General features: G+C 43.3%; 1 protein-coding gene across 2 annotated transcripts in view; it reads right to left on the reverse strand.

Annotated features, from left to right (window-relative positions):
• The window catches only part of CHL1 (cell adhesion molecule L1 like), a 117710-nt gene that overhangs the window by 43514 nt on the left and 61086 nt on the right, over positions 1–13110 (reverse strand). For both annotated transcript variants that reach the window (XM_058678960.1, XM_058678959.1), the window contains exons 2-5: positions 9038–9122; positions 6896–7059; positions 4607–4712; positions 822–1009 (exon numbers count right to left, since the gene is read on the reverse strand). In XM_058678960.1, coding sequence (XP_058534943.1) covers positions 822–1009; positions 4607–4712; positions 6896–6986 — 385 coding nt within the window. In that variant the 5' untranslated portion in view covers positions 6987–7059; positions 9038–9122. The remainder of the gene's footprint in view (positions 1–821; positions 1010–4606; positions 4713–6895; positions 7060–9037; positions 9123–13110) is intronic.

The raw sequence follows: 13110 nt of genomic DNA on the forward strand, positions 1-13110 counted from the left end.
TTGGTCATTTCAGACTAAGATCTAAGTTTACATATTTTGCCACTTGTCATTTTTGAAATGTTTTGAATTTATAAAATCATTAATAAATACATGTTATTTTAACTATTAGGTGTCAATTATAATTTTCTTCTGAATTTGTGTTTATCTTTTTACTTTTTGGACTTTGCTTTTGTTTTTGTTTTGTTTCGCCTTGTTAATTAACTGAGGATCCAACACCAGCGTAGTTAACTATAGCTTCAATGTGACTTATCTAAAACCCTTCAGTCCTCAGGGTCATCAACGCATTGTCCAGATCATCTTCTAACTAAGCTATAACTCCTGCTGTAGAAGTCGGGGATGTGTACAACTTGCTTTGCAGCATCTGCCAGAATACTTAGAGTAAAGGGAACTTCCTGCTGGGAGCAAGGAGTGCTGAGTACATGCTTTCTCCAAGGTGACCAGTTTCTGTAACACACTACAGGGACAGCATCACCACCTGCTCAGCCATCAAGCAAATGCCAGACCCACAGTAAACCGCATCCCTAAGATGACATTCTGGAATGACCATGGCGTTTTCTGGGCAGATTAGCTGGCAGTGCCTGACCCTGATTCTCATCAGTCACAAGCTGCCATCTGAACCGTGGCAAAGGTGTGTTGCTTTCCTAGGGTCACCCCGATGAAGCAGCAAGATGTGGGACAGAATTTCCCTTATGCATAAACAAAATGTAAGACCTGTACATATGCTAATCAAGTTAATAATGTCTTATTTCATTAGTGCCCACTCTAACTCTATGATAATCCACTGAAACAGCTGTCAACTGAAACCTCTGTACGACACTTACTTGGAACTATAAACTCTATTTCTTCTGACATAGCAACTCCCAGCGTGTTAGAAGCAAAGCAGCGATATTTCCCTTGGAAGTGGGATACTGAGCCCTCATTGGGGATCCTGAACGTCCCTGAGTTGTTGGATGGGATTATGCGAGGGTCGGAGAGATTAAAGGGCTTGTCATCCTTAGTCCAACGAAATCTGTAACATAAAAAGGAACCTTGATAATTCTGACAGTTGTAACATATTTCTTTCTGATTTTAAATATTTATGAATAAAATCACAAAACCAAGACATTTTCCAGTACAAATATACATAGCAGAATACAACTCAAGGTCTCCAGGGAATCCAATACATCTTTTAAGCCACATAAAACAAGCTATTTAAATTTTCTTGCAATCAGAAAGATAATGCAGAATTATTTTCTAGTATTTAAGAGTTTAATATTTTTATTTGAAAAGGTAGACCGTGCATCCTGACTTTAGGAGAAGAGGCACCATGGCCAAAAACCCTAGAGGTGTCACCCAGCCCCAGCACCCTGTGCCTCAGCGACCAAGCTCAGCTTCTCTGCTTAGGGGGAGTAGCAGCAGAACTGACTTTGCCAACCACTGGAGCAACAAATGCAAAAGTGTTCATCATAGTACCTGTTCCACGAAGAACACGTACAGCCTCACAAATGTACACATGTAGACAAATTTACTACACACAAGGTTACATATGGAAACCAGCAAATGGAGCAAGTGACCACAAATGTGTTGTGTGTGTGAGTATGTGTGTAATGCATCTGCACAGCACTGTGTATTATGTGTGTATCACTGTGTGTGATGTGTGCACATATGCAGTATGTTTGCACACAAAGTGCTGCGTCATCATGTATGTGCACACCTGTGCATACAGACACTATGGTAACATGTGTGCACACACTTGAAGCTCCCACTCAAAATCCAAAATTGCGTCACCCCACAATATCCACTGATCATATCTCCTACCTTTATGTGCGGCTTGTTTGTGGCGTGTTTGACACATATTTTCAGTGACTATGATACCGCTAGAGACAGCACATTGCCTGCCGTAATATGATCGCTATTTGTAATTGCTTGACCATGTCAATACTTTCCATACTGTGAATAATACTGTGATCAACAACCTTACACTTCTGGGAGGTGTGTGTGTGTGTGTGTGTGTGTGTGGTTAGTCACAAGCCTTCATGGGACATGTGTTGCCACTGGGAGTTTGTGTGTGGTATGGTCATATACATGTGTAGCATGCTTTTATGTACTAACTCTAACCCTAAACAGGACACGTCTTCTTACCAGGACATGTGTGTGGCGTGACCATACACGTGTGTAGCATGCTTTTATGTACTAACTCTAACCTTAAACAGGACACGTGTTCTCACCAGGACAGTCACCTTCAACACTAACTGCTGGTGATTTGGCATCATCTTTGACATAATTCAGTTAATTCATATTCACATTAGCATGTGTACCAGGATACTTGCTGATTGGTCTAATCCTTCATTCTACTGTAATTCTACTGACATTTACCTACACTGATTGAGCATATTCTATTTGGTCAAATATTAAAATGATAATTTAGCATGTTAATGAATCATTAATAATTATTTATCAGAATATCAAATGGTCACCTCAAGTAATGTGAGTCATAAGAGAATTTTAAAATTAAGAATGCATCAGGACAGGTGTTGCTTAGTGAATTAACTCACCCCTTGAAACACTAGCATCCCATGGAGGCAACAGCATCCCAGGTGGGCACCAACAGCCCAGGTAGGCACCAGCAGCCCAGGTAGACACCAGCAGCCCATGTGGGCACCAGCATCCCAGGTGGGCACCAGCATCCCAGGTGGGCACAAGCATCTCATGTAGGCACCAGCAGCCCATGTGGGCACCAGCATCCCAGATGAGCACCATCACACCTGCTGGCTGTTCTTTTCCAATCCTGCTAATGTCCCAGCGAAAAGCAACAGAAAACGACCACAGTGTTTGAGCCCTTGCCACCAACGTGGGAGCACGAATAAGGCTCCGTGCTCCTGGCTTCAGCCTGGCTCCATCTGGTACACGCACCAGGGGAACGAGGATATATTTCACTCTCTCTCTCAACTCTGACTTTAAAATAAACAAAAAATGCAATAAAAGATAAAAATAGTAAGAATGCATCTTCTTGATGAATATAAAATGATCAAGCAGCCAAGGAAAACTGTGGAGATTTGTTTCTCGTTTAAGAGCCCCCTACAGGTTTTAAAGCTGGAAAATTCCCCACAGCCTTATCCCTCAGTCTTAACAAACTCACATCCCCCTCACCCCTAACACACTCACATTTCTTTCTCTTCTTCTCACCCCTAACACCCTCACACTTCCTCCCTTACCCTAACACCCTCACACTTCCTCCCTTACCTCTAACACACTCGCACTTCCTCCCTCACCCCTAATACACTCGCACTTCCTCCCTCACCCCTAACACACTCGCACTTCCTCCCTCACCCCAACACACTCACACTTTATCCCACCCCTAACACACTCACACCTCCTCCCTTACCCCTAACACACTCACACTTCCTCCCCTCACTCCTAACACACTCACACTTCCTCCCTTACTCCTAACACACTCACACTTCCTCCCCTCACTTCTAACACATTCACACTTCCTCCCTTACCCCTAACACACTCACTCTTCCTCCCTCACTCCTAACACACTCACACTTCCTCCCCTCACTCCTAACACACTCACACTTTCTCCCTCACTCCTAACACACTCACATTTCCTCCCCTCACTCCTAACACACTCACACTTCCTCCCTTACCCCTAACACACTCACACTTCCTCCCCTCACTCCTAACACACTCACACTTCCTCCCTCACCCCTAACACACTCACACTTTATCCCACCCCTAGCACACTGACACTTCTTCCCCTTACCCCTAACACATTTCCTGCCCTGTCTCTAGTAACACACTTACACATCCTTCTTCCTCCTAAAATACAGAAGATTCTTTGGCAAAAAGTAATCAGTAAGTTTTTGATCATCTCACGTAATAATTGTTTCATTACTAATGTACGTCTTAGTCACAAATCAACATTTCTGTGAGAACTAAGCATGTCCACAGAGGGTCAGACATTGGACACTCTTGCTTAGATGGCGGATGGGATGCCTGCAGAGCAGAGGACCTGGATTCATGTCTTGGCTCTAATGGGCACCCTGAGAGTGGCAGGTGACCACAACACTGCCTTCCATGTGGGATACCTGGATTGAGTTATGCCATCTCCTAACCTCCCAGCCCTGACCACTGCAGGCATTTCTCGAGTAAACTGTGGATGAGTGATCTCCGTCTCTTTGTCCCCTTGTATTTCAAATAAAATGAAAATAAATAAAACATTCTAATCTATGAATTAAGATGTGAAGACATTTGTATTAAATGTTGTTTATGAAAGTGTTTTGACTTAATAAATGTTACCATTATCAAGGAGAAGCAGAGTCTCCTGAACTGTCATGACCTTCTTACTATTAGAGTGAGGAGTGGTTGAGTGTTTCCACAAACCAAAAGTAACTCCCAGTATTTTACATACAACATCTTATTTTACGGTAAAAACATATTCAACCAACAGAGGAACATAGCACAGTAACTCCAGTTTTATAGATAAAAGTAATCATTCACTTGGAAACCCCCAGCTTCCATCACAAGCATATTTACAATCCAATGCACACACGCAGCCCATTCCAAAATGTGGCATAAAAGAGAGAGATCCAGGTACGACCATGTGGGATGTAGGGGCACTTACGTTGGTTTAGGGTTCCCTTTTGCTTCACATTCAATTTGGAAATATTCATCAAAGGGAAAGGCCACTTGCACTTCTGACTGTTTGGTGATTGTCGGGACCTGTTGGACTAAAGGTTAAAGCACATATCAAGAGTGTGCTGTGCACACTGGGCAGGGGGAGCCTGAGGTGACAGAAATACTTCAATGCTGTTTGTATGTTAAGACAGGAGTAAAAGCCCCACTTCCTAGTGCCAAATACGTTAATTCCATTTAAATCCAGAGACATAAACATTGTTTTAAGGCACAAGAATTGTGGCATTATTCCACTTTAAATATTTTTTAATTTATTGGTACTCAATCAATGTTGATATTTAAATACAGCTTTACTTATTTCAGTCATTTTTAAATCTCTGCTTATAGTCTGGTGTACTTCCATACAACTGTTATAATTAGTTTATTGCTTTGCTATTATTTGTTATTGACACGTTATAACTTATTCAATAATTGCCCTACTGTTGAACCCTCAATCATTTTCCATATCCTTCTTGACAACTATTTCAACATTAAACCCTTTGTTTAATTATTAGGATCAATTCCAGGCATGCACAGCAGCAGTCTCTGAGATGCCAGCAAAGAAGTTGCAACACCTTGTACATTACAACATATTCTTTCTTATATTTGTTAAGACTGCAAAAGTGCAGAAATGACTAATTACTCAGGGAGAGGAGTTAATAACCTCTGTGTGTTTCTGAGAATACATATGCTACTCAATAAATCTTTCCTCTGTAATTAGACCAATTATAGCAACCCCGGACTAGATGACATTCAAACCATATACCTTAGTTGTGTTCACTGTTAAGAGCCTTAGAGTATGGAAATGAGTGGGTAACATTCAGCTGCACATTAATATTTTATAGCAATTCTTTTCAATGAACACAAAAATGCATAAGTAACTGAAACAACTAGAAGAAACATATGTGTCATGTATTCACACAGAATTCCACATCCTTTACCACTGAGAGATCAAGTGAAAAGAGATGTAGAGGAAAGGCACAGAGAAAGGGTCAGGAATCCCAACCAACACACACTGTCATGCACACCACAAGAAACCACTGCAACTGCAGCTACCACACTCGGAACCACACACACAGGGTCAATGAATACACCTGGTGCCACATACACAGAGTCAGCTATGACACCTGGAACCACACACACAGTCAGCTCTGACACCTGGTATCACATGCACAGGTTGAGGATCTAAGCCACTTGCATGGGAAACTCAGTGTGTCTGGGTGGGAAAGCCGGACTCTTCAGGCATGGGCAGCAGAGTGGGGCTAGCTCAGGTGGGCATGGGCCCAAACACATCCACTGGTTGCAGTGGCCTCAGGAGGTTTCAAACATGTCACAGCCCTGGCTCTTTTTTTGCTCTCACTCTGAACACATCAAAATTTCAGCCCAATGCTGCTTCCTTTCTGACATGTACTAAATGTTTTGATTTAAGATAAATTCTCCAAAACGTGATGACATCTGTATGATCCAGATTCCAACAGGTAACCAGTGCCTCTCATGCTATAACCTGTAATCCCTGCACATGAATGAAAATTCCATCTGAGCCCTAAGAATGGGAGAACTCCTCCTAACCCCACCTCACTGTCTGATGTTTTTCCATTTTTTGTGCTACACATGTATTTTTATACTGTAAAATGCTATGGTTTATTCACAATAATTTATGATGTCTAAAAATCAACATCCATTTTTATCAACATAAAATACATATATATGTGTGTGTGTGTCTACACATATTTATTATATATAATTGTAGGACCACTGAATTCCACTGCATAAAGATCTAGAGTTTGAGTTCACATCAGCTTACATTCTTAGTTGTAAAGTGTTCTTTTATTACTTTCCTCATTCATTGTTTTCACTGTTAGATACATAATAATATTGAAAAAGAACAGTTGGATGTCAATAATTTTCAAATCACAATTTTCTCTCAAGTAAGCTGACCTAAGAATATAAAAGCAAAGGCTATATTATCACAGATCAGCTTAGCGACATGGCAACACACCATCTGAGCTGCCGGCTGTCTCACGCACCAAGCTTGCATGAGAAGCAAAACTGGTACTACATAAATTATTACATCAGCCAAACAGCAACCAGCCTGAAAAGAAAAGGCAGATGTGACTTCTGATGGACAGTGCATGGCTGTACAACACATAAAAATATGACAAAAGCTGAGTATTAGCTCTTAGAAATGAAGATGCAGCTGCCCAGTCCCACGTGCAAGCAGTGAGCTGTGCTGCTGTACCTGACAGTGGAATGTCAGTTGCTGCCGAGACCTTGAGCAGGAGGAAGAGGAGAGCCAAGGCTGGTCCTCTCCCACAGAGTGGCCTTTCCATGGCGCTCGCAGGAAGAAGACACTCCACAAACACTGGAAACCTCAGAGCCGACTCAGAGGAGAATGTGGTTAAGCTGGAAAACACAAGCTCTGTAACACATTAATCCGCACACTCTACAGTGTCGAGGTTATAGGATTTTTTTTTGCTTAATGAACCTATCATCTAGCAATTCCATCAAAATAAAACACATTTTCCTCCTCACATATAACAGAAAGAAGTTAACTTTAGCAGAAACCCCCAGACCTGCTCACCTGGCAGGCAGGTCTGCAGTGTCAGGAACCAGGAGAACAACCTCACCTCTCTCCCTGTGTTCTTGAAATGGCTCAGTCAGTTCAATCAGTTCTTCATCAGGCACCTACCTGACTTCAGTCACTATTGAGGATTGCAATTACCATGTTTTGATATTTTTCAGGGAAAATAAATATTCTATGTTGTTAGAATATGAGGAGGCAAATAGCTTTAGGAATACGCAGCAGAGACATAAATAAAGACGAGTGAGTGGTGGCAGCCATTTTAACTGACTTGACCCAAGCAGAAGTAACAGCCCGGGTGCTTCCCACTGAAGCAGACTGTCATTTACTGGGTTTATGAGCCAGAACAACGGTCACTCTCTCCAGGTTTCCTGGAACGTTGTGAAGACACTTGAGTGTTGTTTCTGATGTCTTCTTAACCATGACCATCCAGTAATTTAATCAATATTGGTTCCCTTAGAACTGCTGATAAACTAGCCAAGCTTACTAATTACACATTTAGTTGTAAGTATTTTGGCTTCTTTGTGCCTCTCAGAGCTCACAGTCTGCAACATCCAGACCTACGTACAGGAAGGTGCATCTAAGCACCTATCCATCTACAGCTTGGGAGTCTTGAGGGACAGCAAAGCCAATCTTTTAGAAAAGTCGTCTTGATCATGAAAGAATATATTCCTCTCCCTCACAGGGTGCCCCCAAGAGCCACTACAACAAAGAGGAATTACAACAATGGTATTACTCTACTTTGATCTCAATCCAATTCCCATCTGTAAGACTGAAGTTGTAAAAGCTATTCTTGTTTAATGCAAAAATACTTGCTAAAATAACACACACACTGGAAATGTTTTAAAACATTGTGAGAGGACAGCATGTAGCTCAGTACTTAACTGCCCACCGCCCATACCAGAGTACCTAGGCTCAGCACCCAGCTGCAGTTCCTGCTCCTGATTCCAGCTCCTGCCGACACAAACCCTGGGAAGCAAGGGCCAAGCACACGGGCTCTGCCACCTGCACAGAAGGCCCCAGGAAGCACCTGACTCCAGGCTTCCAGCTTCGGCCTGGCCCAGCCCTGGGAGAGAACCAGAGGATGGCTGATCATGTGTGTGTGTCCTAGTTTCTCTAATAAATACAAATTTTTAAAAATTAAATCCATTCTGGTTCATTGACACTTGATTTCCTAATGAAGAATTTTAATCAGCAGAAAAAGTTAAATGTTGGCCTCACTAGAAGAAACAGAATACTGACTGGACCACAGAAACAGTTCCAGCCGTCTTAAATTTCTAAAATGAAAAGCCTGAAGGAAATGCCGGTGCTGGTCATTTCAGTTTTGCTTCCATCTCCCTCTATAACTGTGAGGTCACAGCCTCCAGAAGTGCTGGCCTGTTGGGTTTAGCACCTCACCTGCACCTGTGTGCCCCACTCTCACACTCAGAGGCACCAAGGCCATGTTCTGGGAGGCACCCTTGGTCTCCAGCCCATGATACTGTCCAGGCTCACCACACTCCACCCTGAGGTGGGAAGAAAACCACAGAACAGCCTCATAAGTGAGAACAGGCTCAGCCGACTGCCTCATGTTGGACAGAGGTTCCCAGTCAGCTCAAGGATCCCAACTGGTCAGTATCAGTGACCTGACTTAGGGATTTCAGTGGTGAGTAGCAAATTCTCTCCCATAAATGGGTGCCATGGGGCACACCTACACTAAAATAGAACCAGGTATTAAGAGTCATGATAACCACTGATGACATCATCAGCTGCCAGAACATGGTGCAGTTCACTCGACATTTGACCTTTTCTTCTGCTTACCTGATGCCTGTGTGGCCACAGGTTGTAGGGTCAACACGTGACTGCTAGAAGCAAAGAACGGCAGAAGCCCTGGTTCACCTTCAGTCTGAAAAGAAAAAGGAAGACAGCCTGAATGGTCTGCCATCAGACCATGTAAAGAACCCACTCTTCACTACTTCTGCTTTATAACCGTAAGGTAATTGTAAGACCATATTCCCAGTTATCTTTATGGCAGACCTCAAGCAGAAAAGCAATTATTTGAATTCAGGATGGTGCTGATACTAATAAAAGAATAAAACACACTGAGATGTTCTTGAGCTCTGACCACTCACTGTTGGCATCTAATAGCTCTGTTAATATTGCCTTAAACCCAGGAGAAATCCTTGCATGAATCTGAATAAACTGGGTTAAATCTTGCAACAATTTTAGCTCATCTTTAAAACGAAGAAAATCCTCCCTGCCACTCACTGATTAAAAGAAAAATAGAAAGGAAAGAAACGAGGGGTGGTAGGAAGAATTGTTATGTTATTAAAACTAATAAATGACATTCTGTGAAGGGGATATAGGCTGAAATCGAGAGGCTACCTAAAAAGAAAGGAAACAAACAGACTGGTGTCCTGGGAAAGTGGATTAAGCCAGCACTGCGGCACCAGTCTCCCATAGCAGAGTACGAGTCAAGTCCTGGATGTTCCACTTGCCTCGGTGGTCGATGAAGGTGACACAAGTCCTTGGGTCCCTGCCACCTATATGTGGCTTGCACACACACACACACACACACACACACTGAAGCTGAGCGAAACATGCAATGTACATACACATGCACATGCAGCAAACCAGGATAGAGTCCCTGACTCTCCTTATCTCCCTTTTTCTCACTGTCCTTTAAATATCTGACACTTCTTGATCACAGGTTGCCCATAGTGTATTGTGCATGTGGATTAGGAAGACGCCAGACACTGATGGAACCATGGACAGCCTGCATCCCTCAGAGGGTTGCTTAAAACACAATCGTAGGGGATGACACTCTGTGTTCCCTTCAGAACAAAAGCCTGCAGTGAACAGCAGTGCAACAGGCGACCTTACAGACATTGCAAATGCTTTTTTAGAGTCTGGTGGTGGCAATCTAAGAACAATGCATGCCCATAGTTTGCATTCCTCCCCATTTTTAGAAATGGAGAAGAGGTGGCAGAGCCTTTACCAGTTCAACCAGACCTTCCAGGTGAGTGTCCGGTTGCTGAGGCCAATAGGAGGCAGTGGGGTGAACGGGGTCAGCATGAGCAACTCGGTAAAACTGGTTTGCCCACCTCCACCAGCACATGAAACACATTCACAGGGCTTGAGAGAAACTTGTCAGCATTGGCGACAATGATGATCACCATGTGTGGGGATGGTGACATGAGCCATGTCCAGTAACAGCACTGAGTCACAGACTGGTTGACCTGTTCGACTTCTGGAAGAGCTCATGCTCACAGCAGCTTCAAGAGTTCTCGCTCAGCGGAATGAGGTGGGTGAGTTTCCAGGGCCCCCATGCCACTTCCCTTCTTGCAGCCACACTCCTGTACTACAGAGTGGTAGCTCCTCCCATGTAGCACGTTGCTCCCTTCTTGAACCTGGCTTTGACCACTGGATGAGTAATTCTTCTACTTTCTCCCTCTTTCCTTTCCAGGAACCCTGGGGTCACCTTCCTGACCACAAGACTTGCTCTCCTAAAGCTCATGACCATGACCCTGAGCAATTGCTACACAGCCCATGTGCATCCAAGTAGAGCTACCCCAAACATAGCCCAATGCCATGACAACCACATGTGGCACAGCCAGCTCACACAGTCAGACATAACCAGCAAGGCCATCAGAGGCATCCAGGGAGACAGCAGACCTGGACACACAGTAAATATTTCTTCTTAGGACAACCTGAAGAGAAGGTGACAATGAGAAAATAGCTACTTGATACAGAGAGGACATGATAAAGCATGGCATGAAACTATAACAATTATGAAAATTCTGCAGTATAGACACCAAATATACATGCATGTAGCTTACATATGTGCTTGTGTTCACACACTGAAGCTGAGCTGAATATGCACTGCACATACATGTACACAGGCAGCTTGCACTCATAGCTCGTGTACATATATGCAGCAGTCATTGAAGCTGTGCAGTACATGCACAGTGTATAAGTGCATTCTGTGTACATCATATGTACATGCATATTCACAAACACTGAATCTGTGTAGTACATACATGGAGGGAGATTCTTTGTACTACTTTTGTGGGGGCTTATATAGTGCTTCTACAACATAAGTATTTTCTTAAAATTTATTTTATCTTTATTGGAAAGTCAGATATATAGAGAGGAGGAAAGACAGAGAGGAAGAGTTTCACTCCCCAAGTGGCGTCAATGGCCAGAGCTAAGTCAATCTGAAGCCAGGAACCACTTGCAAGTCTCCACATGGGTGCAGGGTCCCAAGGCTTTGGGCCGTCCTCAACTACTTTCCCAGGCCACAATCAGGGAACTGAATGGATAGCAGGGCCACTGGGATTAGAACCGGCTCCCATAAGGGATTCTGACATGTGCAAGGCAAGGACTTTAGCCCCAGGCTTCTGCACCAGGCCCCAGAAGTAGTTTTCATGCTTATTTATTTTGTAGAAATAAGTCTAAGATTTTGCAACAGCAGCAAGGTGTTTTTCAGGAAGCACACAAAGCTGCCGGACCTACTGGCCTACATGTAAAAAGTAAGAAACAAAATAGAACCAACAGAAGACACGACCTCCTGAGGCGATCAGGCTACCCAATGCTCTTGGGTGGAACTGGAACAGATGGGTCACTTTGAGCACCAGGGTGCAGCTTCTATGTGTACCACACAAGGGAAAATGGAACTCTGTGGTTTTCCCTTGCTGTTTGAGGGTTTGGAAAGTCATAGTTCAGCTGCAAAAAATATAAATTCTATTTAGAATAAGTGCTTCATCTTTGCAGCTTCTGCCATCCATGCATGGATTGTTGACTCACCAATTTTGCACAATTTCTATTGGAGATTGAAATTCCATTGATTAAGTATAGAAAGGCAAAAATGCAGAAAAGTGGGTTAAGTTTATGTCCTCACTCCACCTTTATAAATTGAACATAATACCAAAGTATCTTAAAGTTAGCTCAGAGAGTTCTGGCTACGTTGAATTTCTACATAATAGTCCATGTTTTCCACCTGTCAAAATGATGTCTTTTTTTGATACTGCTCTGACAAGAGTATCTCAATGTATTGCAAATGCTTTTCCTTTCCTTTTAGAAAACGTTTGAAAATTTTTGAAATTTGTACACTGGAACTTAGAGGTGAAGGGGCTTCACTTCTTATGAAGGGCAGGGGTCTGACCAATGTGGTGAGTGGAGAAGCAGTAACTTCTGAGGAACAGGTATCCCCAGCCAGGAATCCTTCTCTAAGTTTAAGCATCTTTTCTCAGTAACTACTCACACAGTTGAGTAAAATTCCTAAAGAAAAGCCAGATCTAAATATCACTGACTCCCATCTCCACAGCAGCAAACACCCATGGCATCTATCAGCCACTGTGAACACACACATGGACCCAGTGACACCACAGAGCTAGACAGAACTGCTCTTGCCCCCAAATAGCAACTGGCCACCCCAAATCCAGGGCACAGAACAACCTTGGAACATGTAGCTCCTGAACCAGTTTCCGCCAGGGGAGATGCAAACCATAAACAGACTTTGGTATAAACAACAGGAAGAAATGAATGATGCTGACATCCAAATATCTCAGCTGAAGAAACGACTCGGTGGGCATGTGTGCAAGTCTCAGACAGTGCTGTGACTCCGCACAAAAAGGCTTCAAGTTCCACATGAAGCCACCGGATGCCTCGGAGACAGGAAGGACATCTCCTGGCCTCCCTCTGACCTCCAGGCTCCCTTGTGAGGCCAAGGTAAATGATTCCCCTGGCCAGGATCAGGCTGAGGGAGAAGGCCCAGCATTTCCATAAGCCTGAGACGTGATCTGAATCCTTCCTCACCTTGCAGCTGGAAGGATAAACACAAAGAAAAGCCAAAGGGTTTTTTTTTGAGTCACTTGGTTAGCTAATATCATAAA

The sequence above is a fragment of the Ochotona princeps genome, chromosome 21, assembly GCF_030435755.1.
Source record: "Ochotona princeps isolate mOchPri1 chromosome 21, mOchPri1.hap1, whole genome shotgun sequence".
Lineage (NCBI taxonomy): Eukaryota > Metazoa > Chordata > Mammalia > Lagomorpha > Ochotonidae > Ochotona > Ochotona princeps.